The sequence below is a fragment of the Pungitius pungitius genome, chromosome 17 (genome assembly GCF_949316345.1).
Source record: "Pungitius pungitius chromosome 17, fPunPun2.1, whole genome shotgun sequence".
Taxonomy (NCBI): domain Eukaryota; kingdom Metazoa; phylum Chordata; class Actinopteri; order Perciformes; family Gasterosteidae; genus Pungitius; species Pungitius pungitius.
In genome coordinates this window covers 1,771,900-1,792,960 of record NC_084916.1, presented here as the reverse complement: position 1 = coordinate 1,792,960, position 21,061 = coordinate 1,771,900, and the positions used below count along the sequence as shown (strand labels likewise).

Sequence of the window (21,061 nt, the reverse complement as noted above, 5' to 3'; positions counted from 1 at the left end):
GAGGGAAAGCCGGCGCGTCGATGTACTGTTGTGCAGATGAGGTGATGGAACGCGTCCGGGGGGAGAATTGGACCAACAGAGACAGGCTTCAACTTGCAGACATTGAATGATGGGGGGGGGGGGGGGGGGTGGGTCTTTAGGGGGGACGAGAACTTGCGTTACATGGCAGAAGGATTGATGATGCAATAGAGACATTTTGTCCATCTCAATAAGTTTGGCTTTCTTGATGTTGCAACAGATTTTCAGTTACTCCTGCACCCTCTGAGTGAGATCACCGTGCAACTTGCCCACGTTGAGATTTAGAAATGAAAACGGCGCCATCTGCATCCGCAAACTGACCCCCGAGCGACAGCCGCAGTGAGCACAGGAGACGAGGAGGACGCCTCTGAGCTGGAGTCCCACATCCGAACACGTTACACTCCGAAGCACAGACTTCTCTTCCATGTTGCTGAAGCTCATTAAACAAATAAACCGCACAGCGGGTGATATTTAGCTCTTTGTGGATATTTGGAACGTCGGCACATGTCTGGAAGTCATCTGGAAGCAGCTAGTTCTCAGTGCACAAGATTACAGTTGACAAGTGATGGAACCAAGCAAAAAGGAAGCGTTTTTACACTTACTCATTGGTGACAATGAGTAAGTGTAAAAACCCTCAAAGGGGATTTAAAACAAATAAGACAAGGAGAAATAGGGCTCAAAACAACTTGACAACAGGAACTGGACAGTGAGCCTGTCGACAAATCTCAACGTTAAAATATTTCAACTTTAGCGTCTAAAGTGGAAATATTTATGGCCATCACAGGGACAATCTGTGCGAAACACAAAGTTGATTTAAACAAACTAAATAGCCGTGATTTCACTAAAAGCTGTGTTCCAGAAAAACACATTGATGTGTGAAAGTAGCCAGGCAGGCTGGGAATGAGCTTCACTTTACTAAAAGAACAATGTATATACTGACACACAAATAGTGCCCATTCAAACCTGAAGAGAAGACGTTTGGCACAAGATGATGGCCTCCTGTCCATGGCCTCCTGTCCCTGCAGCGGCCTTCACACATCAAAGCACACTCTCAGAATGGTCGTCCACTTCTGGGTCGAACGTTTCCACCGAACTTTCTCGGGCTTCATGACATTTTTTTGCGGCGAGGAGCAAACTGCAGGGTCCCCGGAAAAAAAAATATCAAGATATAATTTTCTCCCTCGTTGAACTGTATTTTCCACGGCGGTGAGGAGCAGGTCTGGGGACGATTAGAGGCTCCATCTGAGGCTCCATCCTGCCACAGCCCATTAAGTCAGGACGTCGCCCACACTACGTGAAGCGCTGAAGCCTTTTCATTCATTCAAGTTTATTTGCAACACCAGTTTATTCTTTTAGATCTTCTAAAGTTCACGGTGACGGACTTGATGTGAATGTTGATTTATTTGAATTTTAACACAATTTAGAGTGGGAAAATTTGTTTTCCTGCAATGCGAAACATTTTAATGCAAATATGCTGCCACCTGCTGGTAAAACCTGCTACTTACAACCACTCAACTTTGGGTCTGTGGGTGGATGATTTAACCTCAGGTTCAAAACCCTTTTATTATCACAATATTAAACAAAATATGTGGGGTGATTCATTATTTACTCTTTGAACCTGTCGATATGAAAGTATATCATGAAAGCCCCGCTACACAACTACTAGAGAATTAAGTAATGCCACAAACATTCTCAAAGATCGCTCATCTTGCTCATTTTACATTTTTTACATATTGTGTCATTGAGGATGATACTTTACAATTTTTAAAGCAGCTGCTTTATATACTGGTGACTGACTTTTATCCAACCTTGTGTCTCAGATAATGCTCATGTGGTTAATATACATACCTTATGAGAAGCAGTCTCAGAATTATGAGATACTATACTGATAAAACAAATGATCGGCAGAAATGTAGAATTATTAAATACTAAAGAGGTAATATTTGACTACTGTACCTCACATTTATGACAGTATTTAGTATGATGACCAAGTATGTATGAAATACAGTAAGAAACTGTATAAAATACTATGGCTTTATCTTACAACAACTTAACTTGCGAGACAGAAATTATGAGCAAAAGTGTTTATAAGTTTGACTCAGAAAAATAGTAGACATAGTTTATCAAAAAATGATTTACATTAATTACAAATCTCTGAAATATTAGCAATCGCTTGCATCAAAAAGCAAAACTAAAGACAACAATCTGAATCCCCGTGGAGTAAAGCTGGTCAAAACGTTCATAACAATGTACAAGAATTCGGGGCTCATCAGATGTGGCAGATGGTTATTTGCAGGCTCCATGAGGGCCAACATGCTGGTAATAAACCAGGACTCCAACGGTATAACTGGCACAGTACTGGTCTGACAGGGATGCTGAGCAGAGCTCCAGCTGCTGGTCAAATGATTCATTATCAACAGAAAAACATCATGTAATCTAATAGTGGCTATTAGATCCACTTACAAAAGCCAAACCTTAAAAGTTATATGAGCAGGGACATGTAAGAAGTTCATACTGTTAATTGAAGTTTGTGGACATTTAGCTGGAGCTTTTTGTTTTGTGCTTTAACTTGACGTAAATACACAGAAGTAACTGGCCAGTAGCAATAAATGTGCAGAAAGAAGAACAAATAGCCTGCTCAGTCCATCAAGTGAATCACCTTCAGCTGCACGCAGTAAGGCAACGTGTGCCTTTATGTGGCCTCGCTGCTCTCAGGGTCCGCTTGCTGCCTCTTAGACGGCGCTGCCGTTCACCGCCCCGAACTTCAGGCCCATCAGGTGGGTTCTGGAGGAGCGCACGTCTTGAGGCGGGGCGCCAACTTCAAACACCTCGTGGATGGCTTTCCGGAAACAATGGAAGTTGTACTCTATCAAACCTGCAAAGAGGACGAAAAATAAGCAATTCAAAGCATTTCCTTTCATACGCGATAGGAGATCATGCTCCATAAAATACAGTTCAAATAAAGTTCAACAAGTACAATATTGTTTAATCCATAATACAGCATGTTTTCTAAACTCACCAGGTTTTATTTGTTAACATATATTTGTTGTAATCAGCCACTGTAACTGTTATTTCACTGTAGTAAAGTACTACTAGAAAAACTTGCTCTTTTTTTTTAACTTCAGACACTTTGAGTTGTCAGCTTCCCGCTTTACCCACAAATTCAGGACGTCCCGTGTGATCGAAACCCCCGGTCTACCGGTGCCAACTCTACTGTTTGGGAAAAAAAAACGACCCACCTTTCCTCTCAAAGCTCTCTTCTCTGAGGATGCAGACGAGAGCGAGGAACTTTGTGACCTCTTTCAAATAAAGCACCGTGGTGTTGTTGAGCTTGATGATAGCCATGGACCCGCTGTCGTAGGCACAGCCGCTGCCGTCCTCCATCAGCCTGCCGACAAGCAGAAGGACAGAGAGGCCCCTTTGAGCCTTTCATCGGAGGGATGGCACCAGTGCAAAGAAGTCACACAAAATAGAATTCCTCTCACCCGTAAATGCAGGAGACATCGATGACAACGTCGATCATATCACAGCAGAGTTCGTAGGACTGCATGTCCACAGGAGAGCTGTCTGTGGCGATGTAAATCTTGCTAACAACATCAAACAGGAAGGCTTTCTCGATCCCAGAGTGCTGCAAAACACAAAGGCCGATAATCAGGGGACAAGAAGGAGACACTTCAGAGACTGCTCTTTACAGTCATTAAAGGTAAAAAAAACGAGCATACCGATATGAAAATGTTCAAAAGGTTCTCCAACGTCGGTAACTGAGGGAGGAGCTTCTGGACGACTTTACTGAAGGCCTCAAATATGGAGTGGTCGTAGATGCTGGTTAGGTAGAAGCTGAGGAGGAGAAGTAAGAGAGTTAAGTCAGTAGGGCTCAGCTGAAACGCTGCAAGACAAAACCACGTTGATGCATCAGAAACACAACGCTACACCTGGAAGGTTGGACTTCACCAATAGACTTCCTGCAATATGGTTGACTCAAAACATTCGTAGAAACAGATTGATTTGTATCAGCGTATCGCCCCGGCTCCACATCACCCTCTGGTAAACACGGTTAGCTCGGTCAACACTGTTGCCGTTGTTTGCTCTGTGGGAGGCCATAGATATGCTTTGAATGTGACATTTAGCTCCTTTGAAAAGGTACAGTAGGTCTGTACTGATCGACTAATTCACATGGCTAGTGTTTTAGTGGTGCACATACAATCTCCTTCCTTTTATCCAAAAACAACCTTTTTCCCCATAACGAAAACTATGACTAAATCTATTCTAACTTTCGTTATCGAGCGAGACGAACATGTTGGTGGTTGACGAAGTCACAATATTTTTCAGTTGCGCCGAGTGCGAAAAGTGGTCGGTGGCAGCTTCCTGTCAGAAAGGCAGGTTGGGTGGTTGGTGGTCGGATCCTTCAGAGCGGCACAAGCTGATCTCGGTTGGGTATTTAGCGCCATGCAAAGTCCACGTAACGTTAAATGAGTATCTTCATGACCATGGGTTTGCCATAAATGTTTTTTCTAACTTCATTGAGGATCTGGCAACAGCACAGCGGCCTGCAAGTAGCGCAGCGTCTAAAATAAAGTGACGTATGTCTTAATGCGAGGCTTTAGAAATGAACCCTGAGGGATTCTGTATTTGCTCTAAAGCCTGAAACAGGTCATCTGGCCAATGTTTTGATAATGAACGGTAGGTCACATGATCTGTCGCCACCGGCAGGTGGCTACATCTGAAGGTACCTTCCGATCCTATTATAGGAACATGGCGTTATACAGAGACATGGCAACGCTAAAACGCTAAAACCCTGGGTCCGAGAAGGGAAGAAAAGGAGTTTAATATGGCTAATAAATGTGACTAAAACTAAGAAGGATTAAAATGACTAAATGGGACTAAAACCAATATGCATTTCCTAAATCAAAAATAGCAGCCAAAATGAACACTGCCTAAAACGTAATGTTTCTAACCTGTGCAGACTTGTCAGAGACTCACCTGAGGTGAAGCTTCTCCAGGCTGGCGTCTGCCAGATCATCGTTGGCCCTCTGATGAATGTCTCTTTGTGTCTCTATTTTGTGGTCGTCTGACAGGCCGTCTACTTTATGGATGAACACCTCAAAGTTGATGTCTGGATTCACTTTGTAGGCTCTGGATATGGTGAGATGTAACCGCCCGAGGGCCTCGACGTAGTCATCCTGAGAAGAAGGAAAACGTCACGTGTAATTCCGCACGGGAAGCATTTAAAGTCAGAGTTTCAACTAATGTCATCTTACCTGAGCATCGATGACAAAGATCAAAGCGCCGGTCCCGTTGAAGATCATCTCACTGTCAAAGGAGGGGTCGAAGAAGTCCACCTGGCCGGGAAAGTCCCAGATCTGAAAGTTGACGAAGGAGGTGCTGGAGATGTCGTCCTTGTAGATTTTGTTGGTGCTCTCAAGAAACAACGTTTCATTGGGTGACATCTTGTGGAAAACAACCTGGTCAGAGGAGCAGGAGGATTATTCCCTCAGTTCAACGCAGTTACCCCCCCATCTCATGTCTGTCTGACCAAAACTTAACAGTATTGACTCTTTTCAGAAATCATGAAGCGATAACTGAAGGTAATCCACAGACCTTGTTGTGAGCAGTTTCATGTAGGAACTGGATAGAGACGATTTATGCCGTTTACAGATCATGAGGAGCCAAGGACTTTTGCTCATGATTACAGTCGGTTGCCAGCTCATTGGTACGGCTAACTAACGCCTGAATTCTGACTGAGTGAACAATTTCAAGCTCAGATTAAGAGACGTTGATTCATTTGAAATACTGTCAGGACATACGGTGTTTCTAATATTTTAACCACCACAATGAGATCAATGAAGGCAGATTGCAGATTAATCATTAAGCATTTCATTCCCTACATTAGAACGTTTTTTGGATCTTTTAATCTTACATGACATTTTGGACTGAAGGTTTTGCATAACAAAGATTTGCCCTATACCACTTAAAATAACATTTGAATCATATGAAACTGACAAGCGAGCTACATCTCTAAATGAAATAGAACCCACGGATCTGAACCCGCAGCATTAGCTCCTGGTTCACCTTACAAACGGTGATAGCGCTCTTAGTCCTGTGATTTAAGACACATCTGTATTGGTGTGTTTTATGTGCTTTACCTTCTGAATAGAAGACTTGCCGCTGCGCCTCAGACCCATCAGCAGTATCCTCGGTTTGTCAGCTGAAGCGGAGCTCTCCTCCATGTCGGTCTCCTCCACCCCGTAGCCAAAACTTTTAGGAAATGACCCCACCGCATCGTAACTCCCCGTTAACGCAGGCTCCTCGTATTGAATGGACATCCTTTTCGTTACCGACACGCCTGTTGTGTCTGCCTACCGTTGTTTTTGTCTCGTTCTCTTCTCTAAGTGGCTACAAAAAGCCTCCAGGAATGTTGTTGATTTTCACAACAAGCTAGCATGGCTAGCCGATTAGCCAGCAGCTGCAACCGCGGTTTTTATACTTTAAAATAACACGTCAGACCAGAATGTCTACCCACGGCAATGGATATAAAAGTTACCGAAAGGTTAAAACCACAATATCGGAAAAGATATAACGTTAATTAATTGAGGATAGAAAAAAGACATGATTAACGTTACTAAAACAAGGCGATTCACAAGCGAGGCATTTTCTCCTCTCAAATCTGATTGGCTGCCCGCTCAAAGCATTGTCACATGACACTCCAACGCAACAGAAGCAGGAAGAACACAAAACCGTGAGTAATCTTTTTAGATATTTAGCGTTATCGGGGTCCTTCTTTTGAATGTCAGTGGGGCTTTATCTACTTGTTTGAGTTTTAGATTCTAACGTTATCCCTGGCATACATCTGCCACTGCTTTGTTTCAGAATGCATCTGGTAATTAATCAATTGCATGTCAACCTCCTTGATTAGTTAGCTTATCTGAGCTAACTTTCCTCCTTGCTCTTTGTCCTAGCACTATTTTGTAGAATAATTCATTATTTCAGCCTGACTCCCTTTGGAGTTTGACCTGAAGCCATCGAAGATAAGAGGAAGTGATTCAGCTGTTTTTCACGTGACTCTTTCTTTCTGCCCCTCTGACTGCCATTGTTGTTTTTATCCGTCCAACTATTGATCTAGCGATATTATTGAGACAAACAGAAACCAATACAAGGACAAAAACTACGTTCATTAAACTAAAATCAGAAGAAAATACCGCTGTTGATTGATCGTTTAATAATCCTTAATAACTTTGATTGATGCCCACTGGAGGAATTCGGTTGTTACAGCAGCAAGGACGAAAATAAAGATAACTAAAATCTATGCAGATAATATGATGAGCAAGTGAAGTGAACAAGGTATAAAGTGTTTATAATTTGCCATTGCATTTTTAAATGTAAGTTACAAAACATTGATAAAAAATAAGCCACAATCCACCTGGTTAAGTAGGATTGACTTAATCTGTAAATGCTCTAATTGTTCAAGTCTTGCAGAGTTAAATTAATTTTAAAAAGTACAAAGTGAAGAAGGAAAAAAAGATAATTCTGTATTTCACAACACAACAATGTGCCCTGTGTGTGTGTGTGTGTGTGTCAGGACCCAGGATGACAGCAGCCCTCCTGTGTTTCCTCCTGGCTTCTCCACTGCTGCTGGTTGCTGGCAGCCCAGTTTATAACCCTAACAATGGGACCGTACCATTGGTGCTGTGGCATGGGATGGGTAAGTTTAACCCGTCCTTCTACAAATAAAAACCCTTTAGGAATATAACTATATTTATTTCACCCTCTAACTTCTTTCACGGTAAGCACATTTACTTCACCCAATAGTCGGGACGTACATTTTATCTTTTTTTTGTTTCATAGTTGTTTTATGTTAAAACATTCAAGGAAGTGGAAAAAACCAAGCACTTTCTCTTCCCCTTCAACAACTAGTTGCCGTTGTTTTATATGTTTAGCAGGTGTTAATATAAGCAACGCATTTCAGAACAATAGCCGGTGATTATGCAGATAGGCTTTTGAGAAGACTGCCGTTGTTCAATGTATTTCCTTTGTTTCAATAAATCAACATACATCAGCATTGTAGTGAGTCAAGTTTAACGTTTTACTCCCCACTTCAGTAAATGTTTGTGTGTCCCCCAGGCGACAGCTGTTGTAACCCACTCAGCATGGGGGCCATGAAGAAGATGATTGAGGAGGAGATCTCTGGCATCTACGTGATCTCGCTGATGATCGGGAAGAACGTCGTTCAGGTACTTCTATCCGGCGACACTGTTCATTTGTCTCCACTTCCAAAATGTTTACTTTGCTGGATGAAATAGGATCTGCTCTATTTTTATCATGCTTGCACATCTAAAACTCAACAGTGATCCAATAAAAAAAAGCACAGCGTATAAGTGTAGAAATACGACATGTTGACACGTTTAGCCAATCAAACAGTCGTCCACATGACGTGGAAGGATTCCTTTTGTGTGATGTTTGCAGTGCCGGTGGCACAAGTTACATCAGGGAAGTTGCTCTTTTACAACTATGTCGTTTCTCAGTGTTAATATTCATAGTAAACCAGCACGACTCTGCTTTGATCCCTCTTAACACCGTGACTTCATCTCTCAGCTTCTTCTCCTTGAGGACGGTGCTTCCTTTTACTTCTGTTAATCTGCCTGTCATGCTTTGAGCGTTTCATGTCCCTCCTTCTGCAGGACGCAGAAAATAGCTTTTTCATGGATGTGAATGAGCAGGTGTCCATGGTCTGCAGTCAGCTGGCCCAAGACCCAAAGTTGAAGGGAGGATACAACGCCATGGGCTTCTCCCAAGGGGGACAATTTCTGTATGTAACTACTGTTGTGGACACTGAATGGTTTTATTATATGGTAGAAATTAGAGCAATTCTGTGCTTGTGTAGTTTCCCTTCTTGGCTGATTTTCCTGCAAAGGGAATGAAACACTTTCAAAAAGTCTTGTCATGTCTCAGAGAACATGAGCTGCTGAGCTGCGAGTCCTGTGCTTAGTTCTCAGGTGCGGCCCTCTGTTTGAGCTTGTTGTCCCAATAATGTCTCCTGACAAGAATGAGGAAGCATGCGTTGATTTTTCCTGTTCCCTCCTTCCACAGAAGAGCTGTGGCTCAGCGCTGTCCCTCCCCGCCAATGAAAAACCTCATCTCCGTCGGGGGCCAGCACCAAGGTTACGTTATAGAAAACCGAAACACGATTAAAAACCCATCAATGGGCCTCAGTGTTGCACTGGATGACATGTTACTTTATCATCGTGAATGTGGGCACTGCAGTTCAGTTTTAATTCCACGTCATGCTGCCACAAATACTCACCAGAGTAGTATGTGTGTTAATCCACGACAGTGGGATATTCACTCTCACATGAACAACGTATGTGGAAAAACTAATGTGCTCAACTGACATCCTTTTCGGAAATGCAACTGTACATCTGTGACTAGTTTCTTTCCCTTCACATGGAACAGAATGAGCATTGAAATGCCCACTTTAACCAAGCATTGTCATGTAAAGAGCGGGAGATTTTAGTCTTTTTCTGGAACTTGTTGTACGGTGTGATAACAAAAAAATCATTACAAACTGTGACAATGTGTTTTTGTTTTTGTTTTTTTTGAATGCTCAGGAGTGTACGGGCTGCCGAAGTGCCCCGGAGAAAGCTCCCACATCTGTGACATGATACGCAAAGCTCTCAACAACGGAGCTTACACCGACTTGGTTCAAAAACAGTGCGTTGCTTCCTTTCCTTCCTCCAAACCATTGATGCAGATGTGTTTAGTAGCCTTGATATTGTGCGGCTGTTGTCACCGCTGCGCACACCGACTGGATGTTGTGCTTGTGTTGTTCACCAGCCTGGTGCAGGCCCAGTACTGGCACGACCCCTTAAACGAGGACCTGTACATGAAGCACAGCCTCTTCCTGGCCGACATCAACCAGGAGAGGGTGATTACGCGCTGCATCGATGCACGACTCACTAGTTAGCTTGCTAATGTGTGGTCTTGAACGCTTGCTTTAAAGGGGATATAACTTCTCATTTTCCAGCTCATACATTACAGGATACATACATATTATAGTAGTCTGAATCATTTAAAATATGTATAATATTGTAATACTTTTTTTTTTGAAGGCTGTAAATGAAACGTACAGGAAGAATCTTCAATTGTTGGAAAAGTTTGTCATGGTCAAGTTCCTGCAGGATTCTGTAGTGGATCCTGTCGATACAGAGGTACAACACAAACTCACAGACCTGTTGTTACACGAATATCCAGAGTCTTGTCATGATTTTATTTCTCTTGCTGTAGTGGTTTGGCTTCCTGAAAACCGGCCAGGCCAAAGAGACTGAAACTCTGCAAGAGAGCGTGCTCTACAAAGAGGTAAGAGGGTTTATAGTCTAATGAGGAATTAGCATGAGGATTGCAGTGGTGGAAGAAGTACTTTAGTACTCATATGCTGTGGTGTCAAAAGGCTCTAATGCAAGTGCACTTAAAGCAGAATGCCACATCCTATATCATTTTATAAGATGTGTAATTCACATTGGCATTAGTGTGCGCATCACTTTAATGTTGCAGCTGGTAACGGTGGAGGCTGATTGAACTACTGTGTGTATATACTCTATAAATCTTTGCTGTTAAAGGTCTGATAGCTAACCGGGTGTAGCAGCACCACCTGTAGACTGGGCGTGAACCTGAATGTCGTGTCTCGTCACACAGGACCGCCTGGGACTGGCAGCGATGGACAAAGTGGGAAAGTTGGCTTTTCTTTCATCCGAAGGGGACCACCTGCAGTTCACAAGAGAGTGGTTCACTGCAAACCTGCTGCCTTATTTGCACTAAAACACCTAAAATTGTCAAATCAGACAACAACAAAAAATGGTTTCGAGAGCAGTATAATTCCAGCTAATAAACGCTTAACTGGGAGGGTGCAGAAATCCCATCATGCATTCCTTTTGCACGGATTGCTTGTGGCATGTGGATGTCTAACCATGCTATTTTCTTTAGGTGTTTTGATAAGGTCACGTGTTTTTGTTTTAATAAAAAGCATCTGTACACATTACACTGTAATCCAATAAAGGCAAAGAGACTGTTTATTGCAACCTTTTTTAATGAAGTCTCCAGTACTAATGAGCTGAATGCTTTTGGACCCAAAAAGAATTAAGAGAAAACAATGAAAAAGAGAATAGAAAATTCAGCGAAGAGCATTAAGAGCTGAAGATAACGAGAGAATGAGCGAGTGGAGAGATGTCGATGGCTATTTGGTAATATCTATTGAGAAATGCAGATTTTCCCAGCTACAGACTGAGGTGGCATGATGCTTTTTTTTTTCTTTCAGTCTTCCACTTATCAACATCTGTGCTCTTTTCGCAAACATTTTCTTACATGCCCCTTCCTTTATGGAATGTTTAATACTCGAGAATGTCCTATGTGCGGGTTAAAGGGAAAGCACAGGGAATGATCATCTTTATGCCACTAACTGTTCCAACGTCGACTAGATGGTGTTTCATGATCTGCACAAAACTTGTTTTTAATCCTATTTATGTGCTCTGAGAGTGCAGACTTCATTATCCACTACGAATGTTAATATTATTATAGTCATCATCAGCGGAGGTGTTATGGATGCCATTATCCTCTTTGTTTGACAAGTGCTTCAACAGTGAATTGCACATAGTGGAACAGAAACCTACCAGCCCCTCCTGACCAGGAGAGAAACAAAGCCTGAAGCATCCTGATAGTAGAGCAATCAATACGTCCGTTCTCAGGTTGGCTATTCTACATGTTAAATTTAGCTTAGCGATATCCAGATAGATACGGAATATTGTACACTATGAATATTTTTGCAAAGTGCTCCCTGGCTCAGGAAAAAAATAATATTTGAGTGACAAGCCGCTCCCTGCTGATTGGCTGAAGGATTTTGCTCTAGATAAAAGTGAGCAGTCCTCTCATTGGCTGATGGAAGGGGACAGCTTAAGGTGTGATTGGCTGATGAAAAGGAGGGCGGTCTAACACATGTGGTCAATCAGTCAGGAAGGCGTTTGCTAAAAAAGGGGTGGTGGTGGTATAGAGGACAGGGTGGCCATGCCCGCGTCTATCCGGCGATCTCCGTTGACGTGGTAACGAGCTTCTTGCCGTCCCAGACGGTCTTGAACTGCTCAGGAACAGGGAACTCCGTCTAAGAGATGGGAGAGAAGTCCTGTTGAGATCCATGGTATACATTTCCTTTGGCTACACCAAGGACACAGCTGCAGAGATTCTACTTTCTCAAACAATGCTCATGAAAATTGCCAAAATATCCTCTTAGTTGGACAAAGGAATGTCACCTGTATGGTTCATAAAAGCACTGAGGATTTATATATCGTATACATTAGGCTTTGGTTACAAAGTCAATTAATTCCTTGTTGCTTTTGGTCTTTTTTTTGTGGGCAATAACAAAAAATCTAGACTCGCAAAACTCATCCCTCTAACTTCCCTCCTGAAAGGGTACTCACAAATTCTCCATCTTTGTCGGGCACCAGGACGTTCATCTCCGAGCTCTTGGCACTGACAATCTCACAGCTCAGCGAGTCTTTGCTCAGGTAGACATGGCAGCCGTCAGTCTTGTTGATGGAGATTGTTGGGACCTTACCCATGACCTGGATCCAAAAAAGGAAAACAGTGGAACGTTATAGCTGCTTTTTAACGGCATGTTGGTAAACAACGTATTCAGACACACATTTCTTTCCATTGCGGCCAAAAACTGAGCTGCATGCAACCACTTAAATACAAAATGGTGGAAATATATCAATATTTAGCTAAAATAAATACAGCCTGCTGAACAAGTGTGCCAGAGAGGACTCTACTTTGCTGTTACACTGCACACACCTGGATCTTGATATCCCTGCAGTTGATGATCTCTACGATGCCCACAACATCATCAAACACCAGGCCCATTTTCTTACAGTTGTCTGAAGGAGGAAATAAAGAAAAACATGTTTAGAAGTCAGGCATCAATGTGATACTTAACCAACGTTGCTTTTTGATGAATGAATACGACCTGTCACGCTGGCCTTTTTAGCAATGAATTGTGTTAATTATTTTGGGAATTTAAGCTAAAAATGAGCCAGATGAAAACTTCCTAAAAAACAAAACCGTTCCAAAATGTGTAATTGGTTATTATGTGTATTTAGCTTCAACTCTTACATTTTGTTCTTACCTATTATGATGGAGTTGATTTTGTTCTTGACTTGCAGGCAGCTCTTGTTACACTTGTAAGCATAAACCACTTGTTTCAGCTCAGTGTTTTCTATCACCAGGCTCTGCGCATCCTCCTGGTTCTCCTGCAGACGGCGAGAAGAGGGAGAAACAAATGAAGGCAAATAAATACAAATGAGTTCATGATTAAAAGGCGATCAACAATTCGGTCTGACAGCCTGCTGCATAAACAAAAACACATTCCTGTAAGGGAGAGTGAACCAACAACTTACCACTTTCCACTTCTTCCCATCCAGCTCGAACACGGGGGGCAGCTTGGGGCTCACGGCGGCGGCCGCAGCAGGTCGGGGGGTGGGTGAGGCGAACGGTTTTGGCCCAGTACGTATTGGAGCAGTACTCCTCAGTGTAGGATTCTTGTGAGTCTTCTGGTCGTCGCTCACATGCTTCAGGGCTTGACGCATCAAGGAGAGAAAGAAACGCAACGTAAGTCCTCCGGTATCACACGTCTCCAAATCCTCTGTTAGGAATTAGTCTGCAGTGCATCACATATATAAATGATGCTCGTCACATACCGCTGGTGATGTTCGATCCCTTGTTGATGGCGGCGAATAAAGCGTTGCGGTTGTCATCGCCGCCAGCACCAGCCCCGCCAGACGATGCGCTCAAGTCCATGGGGGGTGGAGGAGGTCCAGGGGGAGGTGGAGGACATCCACCTGCAGGAGCCTTGGGGGCAGCTGCAGAGGCTGACGCTATGGGACCCTGAGGTGGACAGAACATTAGAAAGGCTGCATCTAATGTCACAGCACATCATTCAATGGACAATCAAAAGAAATAATCAGCAAGTGAAAGAGAGAAAAAATGTTTCACTTGGAAACATGAGAATGAATAATAGAATGATGTCCTCTGAAAAGTGTTGGTTTATTATGTTTGGTTCTTTTGAGGATTTATCTTGGACTCACGCTCTTGCTCCAGGTCAGCCCGGTAGTGTGGTGCTGCTTGACGTAGTTTTGCAGCTCAGTCCAGATGGAGACGTAGGCCTTCACCCAGTCCAAATGCATCTTGTCCCTGGGAGGGAGAGACAATAGCCATTGCGATATCAGTGTAAAAGCGGTCAAAGCCATGCCTTGTGATTGTATTCAGAATTAGACTCCACAGAGAGCTCATGGACACGTTTTAATAAAAACAGTTTGTGTAACTGTTCAGCATAATAAACTGGACACTTGTAATCTAACTTTGACGTTTTAACTTGACTCTAACAAACTGTTACAACAAAAGCTCTGAGGTCAAAATGCAGGGAGTCTGGCAGTAGCATGTGCCAGGTGCCAGGGACGACTCCATAGAACTGATCTTAAGCAGAAACAAGGAGCCTGGTGGAAGGTGGTTGAGCATAATGCTGTTTGTATATAAACGTTCTTTACGTTTGTTTGAGAATACCTCTAGTCTGCTTTCAAATTGTGTTGGAACAAAATTGTATGCATGAAATAAATGAAGCCAGCTTATCTGCAGAACAATCGGCTTGACTTACTTTTCCTTGAAGTCCTTGAGCACACGGTTGGTGTAGAACATGGCAGCATCCTGCATCTCTTTAACATAGGGGCATGGCTTAGGAGCCTGGGACAAAGGAAAATAAGGTTAACACCTCTGACATCTGAACTGAGATTAAATTTAAAAAGGGAGCGAAAAGCCCGCCCTGTTTTCCCAAATAAAAAAAAAAATACTTTGGCAAATATGCCCACTTCCATTGAACTTGGAGTTTGGAAATGAATTGGAGGACGGTCTGCATGCTAAATATGACTAGAGCCAAAGGACTGTTGGCATAAAGACTGAAAGATGGGGAAACAGCCAGCTGAGCTCTGTTAAAGTGAGAGAGTTGCTTATACTCAATCAAATATGTTTTTGTTTCGGTTGGACAGAGCCGTTTCCCGTCTGTATACAGTATACTAAGCAGCTTCTGAACCCGGCCTCATATTAAGCATACAACAATGAATGGTATTTATCTTCTCAACTTCAAAGAATAAATGCATAATATGTATTTGAAAACCTGATTATTCAAAAGAATAAGAAGTAAAAAAAAAAAGTTAACCACCTAAACTGTGAAAGTGAAACTCTGTTGCTGGCTGCCACAATTCAGCCAAGAAACTGTCGCTCACCACAGTGTGACGACTGAATCCAAAGAGCCGCTTGTTTCCAGCCATTCTACCCTCTCAGACCTTTGCCAAACAAACAGCAGATGCAAAAAGCTTCCCCTCCGGCCTGTTAACAGCTGCCATCCCAAGTCTCACCATGGCGACCCATCCGAGGGCCGGCACGCTCTCGCTCACAGCAGAAAGGTGGTTGAACAGCGGCGAGGTGCGGTTCTGCTCGCGGAAGGCCTGCACCTGCTGGATGGCCTTGGACACCGGCTGCAGGAGAGTCGTCAAAACTGCCTGAACAGGAGAGGGAAAGTTCCACGGTTATAAAAGTATGCAATACTCAAGATCGATAAGTTTAAGTTCAGAGAACAGTTATCTTTCAATCTGGTGAGTTTGTGTGTTTGTTAGCTGGTCACAAATTAAAAGGACCATGACCAAAAGAACTGTGGTTGGTTAACCTGGGCTGCTTTTTATTAGATCGTATAAGATTATTATTTTTTTATTTATCCAAAAAGATTGGGGGAAAAGTTCAAAGACTAAATATTCTACTTTTTAGAAACATATCAAGCAAAGTCAACCCCAATGTTTAACAACTCCATTGATCCACAGTTGGGATCCTCACTCTAATTAAGGAATGATTTGGTGAAAACTTACATGGTTATTGTAGGTATTAAAATCCTTATATTTCTTTTTAAGACTGCAACTCAACTGCAAATTCCTCTACATGCAACACATGTGGAAATAAATGGATCTAAACAAAGAGAATCGACACCACGACAGAGTGAAGGGGCTGCAGGCTAAACGATTTGACCATAATGAGCCTTTGATATTGATTAATCAATGCTGTTTAGTCATATACGACAATCAAACAACTAAGCAATTACTGCACGTGTTTGACTCACATCAGAGGGCTTCTGGGAGGAGGAGGCGATTACGAGGAGCTGTCTCTGACTGTTGAAAGCCAGCTTCATCATGTCCGCCTGGAAGAGAAGAGGGAGAGCTCCTGATGTCAGAACTGAATGAGTCATTCTGCTGTTTTTGCATGCTTGTCACCCTTTTAACCAGAAAGTAAGCAAAACGTTCAAATAACATTCAAAAATTGAGTTGCGATGACACGTCAACAGTTGGAAGGTCCTTTGGGACTGGCAGTGAACAACCTCATGTATTTAAGTTGGTATTTACAATATGCATGTTAATGTTCTGGTCTGGATAACCCCTAACTGGATCCATTTGACTGCAACTTACATGTTTCTGGACATCACCACCGATCTTCTGGCTTAGGGAGAGGTACTCGGCCACAGGGCCGCTGACAATCACGTCAAAGGCCTCCACGAACACCGATGCAGCTACAGAGAAGAAAAACCCCAATTAAAAACATATGGTAAGACTATCATACTGTAAAATAAAACAACTGGTTCAAAAGGAAATTAACAAAAAAATAGTGCGAGTAGGCTGTGGCTGCAAAAATGTGAGTTGAATGAACGTGTTGATTTGATTTCTAAACTGAAAAGTATAAAAGCCTCAAAGCTCCCTCTAGGCTCAGCATTGGTATTTACATGTGAATACATTATATCGGTGAATCATGGCTCACTCAGAGACACATTCAGCACACATCTTAATCATAAAAGAAATGTGATTAATCCTATAATATTGACGGTTTCTCATTTACCTCCCCCAGCAGAATCTCCACCGCTGCCTCCAGATCCTGACACGTTCTCCAGACGACTCACCGCCACCTCCAGCCGCTGCACCAGACTCGCCAAGTCAGCCATACCTGTATATTTAAGAACACATATTAGGACATTAAATATTTAAATGGAGAAAAAAAATGTTCCCATGCTTGAGTGAACGTCTCGACATGCAAACAGCTTTATGACCTTCCTTCACCGAGCTCACTGGCAGACTTTTACTGAAGCAAGAACCGTTTCACGTTCGCTCCCTGGGAATAAAGGCAGCTTTACTCTTATAAGTAGAATCCATTCATCAATATCAGTAGTGAGTAAGGAGAGGTCAGAGACCATTGCACCTTGAAGGTAGTCGAGTAACAACAAAGTCAAAAGGGTGTGTTGGTAAGCAGGTCAGGACATGCTACGGTATGAAGATTGCAAGTCACTGCCGACTGTCCTCAGAGAGGCCTGGCCCGTTGGCCAACTATGTCCTTTGCAGATGCTTTTGTTTTACAACCATCTTCCATCCAGGTTCAGCATAATCCTGCACTTGCACAAACACACGCAGTAAGAGCCACATAAGCTGGCTGTAACCCGACGCTGCCTGCACGATGGACGGTGCCTCCAGTTTCTGGTATTTAAACCTGGCCGATGTGTAATTGGGGCAAACTGACCACTCTTACTAATGAGCCCACGGGAGCAAAACCTGCCGCAAGTGTCACTTTCCATCCAGGGGGACTGAACAGAATCTATAGTAATACTGACCAAAAGGGCGCTTAACGCTTTTGGTTGTGATCGACAATGCAGCTGGAGACTCTTTCCTAGATCTAATGGAAGGATTATTTTACCGCAAGAAGAAGAATGCTGATTTTACATATGTTCATAGAAAAAAAAAAAAATACATGCCTCAGCCTTGTTTACTTGGATCAGATTGCTCTGGATTTGACTGAAAAAAAGATGTGTGTGTTGATTGTGTGTTGGGGATAGTTCCCAAAAGTATGGTTACTTATATTAATAAAAGCTAAAAGCTTGACTGGAGTAATGGCGATACCTTGTCACATCGTAAAAACAGAAAGAAGAACTCAAGATAGCAAGTAAGTACTGCTCTTACAGCAGATGAGTCAGTTACTAAATGTCTCAACTTCCCTTTTTCTGCCTCATACATTCAGACGATACTGTATTTTAATTTCTATAAAAGGTATTTGAAATAAAATTAGATCAAAGCAGGACCCATAACATTACTACAGTAAAAAATGTATACCTGCAGGTATCAGTTATATTTCCTCATGTCAGCGGCGAATGACTCATAAGCAATACAGGAAGGAAACGGCCCTTGCAAGTAGACGAGGGAGTAAAAACAAGAACCTAAAATGTATTTAAAGCACCTTGTGAAAATGTTTTGCATATGATAAACTTTAATGACAAACGACCTTTCCCCAGTTCAGAAGCGGACATTTTTTTAAACCCTCTGTAAAATAATGTGTCTGCGTATGCTCAAGAAAAGTACTGACAATCGAGGAAACTCCACAGTCAAAAAACAACTTTCCAGAGACACCAGGGGCTGATATATTTTATGTCAGGGAATCCTGTCTTTCATAACATTTTCCTTAGATTCAACAAGAAGGCACATGGAAGTACAACAGCCTTTTTAAAAGCTCCATTTAAGGAAAATTAAATGTGATACGCCAACAAAGCTATACTAGATTTGCAAGGTAGTTTAAACTCTGTTTGGACTGACTGAACAAAGTCAGTCAATCCTTCATCCCTTTCTAGAGCCCTCAAGATGCAAATACACGTATTCTGCATTAAAGCTCCTCACATATCTTAAGGCCCGTTACCTTTATTGTAAACCTAGCTGTGGAGCCATATGGCCCAAACGTTGTGAACAAAACACCATCAGCATGTAAGGACAGGGAAGTAGGTCAGGCCTGTGTGAGGGTTTCTCTGCTGCCAGCCGTTCAGACTGTGTGTAGCCGGTCTGTCCATTTGCATGTTATAAAGCAAGACCATACAATTAATATATACTTTCATGACTGATAAGACCGAAAGTATGCGGCGGAGCTCTGATTTCTCTAAAGAATCCTGCTTTGGGGAAGAGTACGTGGTTCCAACAAATCAAGTTCAGAGCCGCCGACGTTAATGAGATCACTGGGGTTTCCATCGGCCTCGGATGCTAGCTCGGCTAATGCTAGCTAGCAGCGCGGGGCCGGTGGGTGTTGTGCGGAATTCGGTGTCCCGAGTGTAGTTCCTCCACCCCACACTAGCGAAAACACTTGACCTAACGTACAGGGCAAGCCTCAAGCAAAAATCAGCAGACAGTTTGATAGTTTGAGTAAACGTACGTTTCACAAAAATAAAGCCATTTGTTCGACGCGGTTGCTTCATCGATGAGGAAGCAGTCCGCCGGGCTTACAGAATATGTCACAACACCATCACAACGTGAATGCTAAAAAAAAACGGCCAAAATCCCGAAATAACGGTATGCTCAGAGTTAACAATTAAATAAATGTTCCATTACTTATTCCGAGTGCAACCAGTTATTGTACCCTCCCTGTTGTGCACTGTCTGCTGTCTTTTAAGGGCATTTCCTGGTTTTTCGGCTCACACGCACGCGCACACACACACACACATACATACATACACACACACCAACACACACCCCTCCCTGTGTCATTTTACGTTGAGTAAAAAAAACAAAGACAAGTTTCTATATTTCAACTAGCTGAAGTCTGTTCTCACGTTTACCATTGAACTACATCTGTTAAGCGTCGTGTGTTGCGAGTAACAGCACAGCCGACTCGGCTAGCCGGGTGCGTTAGCATCACACCGACTTCAATTAATGATTTCTCAATGATTCAATGCAGCGGGGACGAGGAGGCGCCGCAGCGCTGTTTGGTTTCACGTTAACGCGAAACATTCAAATGCGTAATATTTAAAAAAAAAAAAGCCCACGTCGCGACAAATCCATGACACTCACCTGCCAAACTGGTCGAGCAGTGATTTGGTCGTTTATGTCTCCGTGGGAGTGTGCGGACTTGCACAGCAGACAAATGGGCTTCGTCTTTTTTCTTCCTGTATGTCGGTGAAATTTACCCAGCTGTCACCGCGCCGCGTTTCCGCCCTTGTTCGCGCAACTAATTCCTTTCCCATATAAGGAGTGTGAGAGGTGGAGGGCAGCTGTATGTTAGTAGAAGAAAAAGACGAAATGACTGCTTTTCCTTCCTCACGATGTGGCACAGGGCTATGCAGCAGAGAAATGTCAGTGTGGTATTCATTTTCCTTCAGAAAAAGCCTCAAACGTATCACATTCGGCATGTGCAGTTGGCATAATGGCTGTAGCTGCACATATTGGTTGGGCTGTACTGGTTCTGGTGTGAGGAGACCTTTGCATAAAGCTGTCAGCAGTTTCAGTCGCTCCATCTCATCTGTGCACAAAATAAGAATTCAACCAGTGTCACGTGTTGAGCATATGCACTTAACGGCGGAAACCTGCAGGCAAGAACAATTCCTGCTCTTCTAATCTAAAATCACCATAAGGAAACATGTGTTTGATTTACAAATGTATTAAAGAGTGGCAAATTCCTCAAAACCCATTGTGTAACAAAAGAGCAGGTTAGTTACACAATGACTCATCATTCTTTCACCATCAACGGTTACGAACGCCATCACCTCGCAAATTGTGTTGATGGAGCAGCGAGGCAAAAAAACAAAAAAGGTTCATAGGCGTCTCTAAAATCTTTAATTAAATTAACTAAAGCGAGGCACGATTGGTGGATCGTATCAGGGTCAATGGGTGGCAGCAGCTAGCAGGTTATTAGTGGGTGTCTTGTGCGCATCCGTTTGAATTGTACTCAGTTACCCTTCCAGTGGATGCACGTGCATGAAGGCGCAGTTATAAACAAGGCCTCAAAGAGCAGGCCTGGGGACAAGTTATATATTACATTAAGAAAAATTAGCTTTAAAAGTACCTGAATGCCATTTGTTATCAAATTTCAGGCGTCAAAAGGTAACTAAGGACTTCAGATGCATTTACTAAAGCTATGATCTGGTACGATGCAACAAACATTAGAGAACTAAAAAAAA

General features: G+C 42.8%; 3 protein-coding genes across 3 annotated transcripts; 1 reads left to right on the top strand and 2 right to left on the bottom strand.

The window, feature by feature from the left end:
* Positions 1-2,087: 2,087 nt before the first annotated feature.
* On the bottom strand, positions 2,088-6,675 carry rragcb (Ras-related GTP binding Cb). The gene is made up of 7 exons (XM_037474015.2): positions 6,162-6,675; positions 5,277-5,480; positions 4,999-5,198; positions 3,741-3,855; positions 3,504-3,646; positions 3,258-3,406; positions 2,088-2,893 (listed from the first exon to the last, which is right to left on the bottom strand). The coding sequence occupies exons 1-7, from the start codon at positions 6,339-6,341 to the stop codon at positions 2,751-2,753; spliced, it is 1,134 nt and encodes a 377-aa protein (XP_037329912.1). The 5' UTR covers positions 6,342-6,675; the 3' UTR covers positions 2,088-2,750.
* ppt1 (palmitoyl-protein thioesterase 1 (ceroid-lipofuscinosis, neuronal 1, infantile)) lies at positions 6,644-11,079 on the top strand. The gene is made up of 10 exons (XM_037474016.2): positions 6,644-6,754; positions 7,595-7,717; positions 8,137-8,246; positions 8,694-8,821; positions 9,103-9,173; positions 9,621-9,723; positions 9,847-9,937; positions 10,122-10,220; positions 10,297-10,368; positions 10,705-11,079. The coding sequence occupies exons 2-10, from the start codon at positions 7,603-7,605 to the stop codon at positions 10,825-10,827; spliced, it is 912 nt and encodes a 303-aa protein (XP_037329913.1). The 5' UTR covers positions 6,644-6,754; positions 7,595-7,602; the 3' UTR covers positions 10,828-11,079.
* Positions 11,074-20,106, bottom strand: cap1 (CAP, adenylate cyclase-associated protein 1 (yeast)). The gene is made up of 13 exons (XM_037474014.2): positions 19,956-20,106; positions 16,981-17,085; positions 16,557-16,657; positions 16,214-16,291; positions 15,462-15,605; positions 14,705-14,790; positions 14,139-14,244; positions 13,752-13,938; positions 13,452-13,630; positions 13,181-13,304; positions 12,850-12,932; positions 12,477-12,620; positions 11,074-12,160 (listed from the first exon to the last, which is right to left on the bottom strand). The coding sequence occupies exons 2-13, from the start codon at positions 17,081-17,083 to the stop codon at positions 12,077-12,079; spliced, it is 1,419 nt and encodes a 472-aa protein (XP_037329911.1). The 5' UTR covers positions 17,084-17,085; positions 19,956-20,106; the 3' UTR covers positions 11,074-12,076.
* Positions 20,107-21,061: the final 955 nt, after the last annotated feature.

Bases quoted from the DNA above. Each gene is read 5' to 3' on its own strand.
- rragcb (XM_037474015.2), bottom strand. From the start codon at position 6,341: ATGTCCATTCAATACGAGGAGCCTGCGTTAACGGGGAGTTACGATGCG. The intron at 5,199-5,276 runs GTAAGATGACAT...CCTTCTTCTCAG, and splicing joins TCTTTGTCATCGATGCTCAG to GATGACTACGTCGAGGCCCT. The intron at 3,407-3,503 runs GTGAGAGGAATT...GCTTGTCGGCAG, and splicing joins GATGTCTCCTGCATTTACGG to GCTGATGGAGGACGGCAGCG.
- ppt1 (XM_037474016.2), top strand. From the start codon at position 7,603: ATGACAGCAGCCCTCCTGTGTTTCCTCCTGGCTTCTCCACTGCTGCTG. The intron at 9,938-10,121 runs GTGATTACGCGC...TTTTTTTTGAAG, and splicing joins CCGACATCAACCAGGAGAGG to GCTGTAAATGAAACGTACAG. The intron at 10,369-10,704 runs GTAAGAGGGTTT...CTCGTCACACAG, and splicing joins AGAGCGTGCTCTACAAAGAG to GACCGCCTGGGACTGGCAGC.
- cap1 (XM_037474014.2), bottom strand. From the start codon at position 17,083: ATGGCTGACTTGGCGAGTCTGGTGCAGCGGCTGGAGGTGGCGGTGAGT. The intron at 14,791-15,461 runs GTGAGACTTGGG...CCTTTGTCCCAG, and splicing joins CCCTCGGATGGGTCGCCATG to GCTCCTAAGCCATGCCCCTA. The intron at 13,939-14,138 runs GTGAGTCCAAGA...TGTCCACCTCAG, and splicing joins GGCTGACCTGGAGCAAGAGC to GGTCCCATAGCGTCAGCCTC.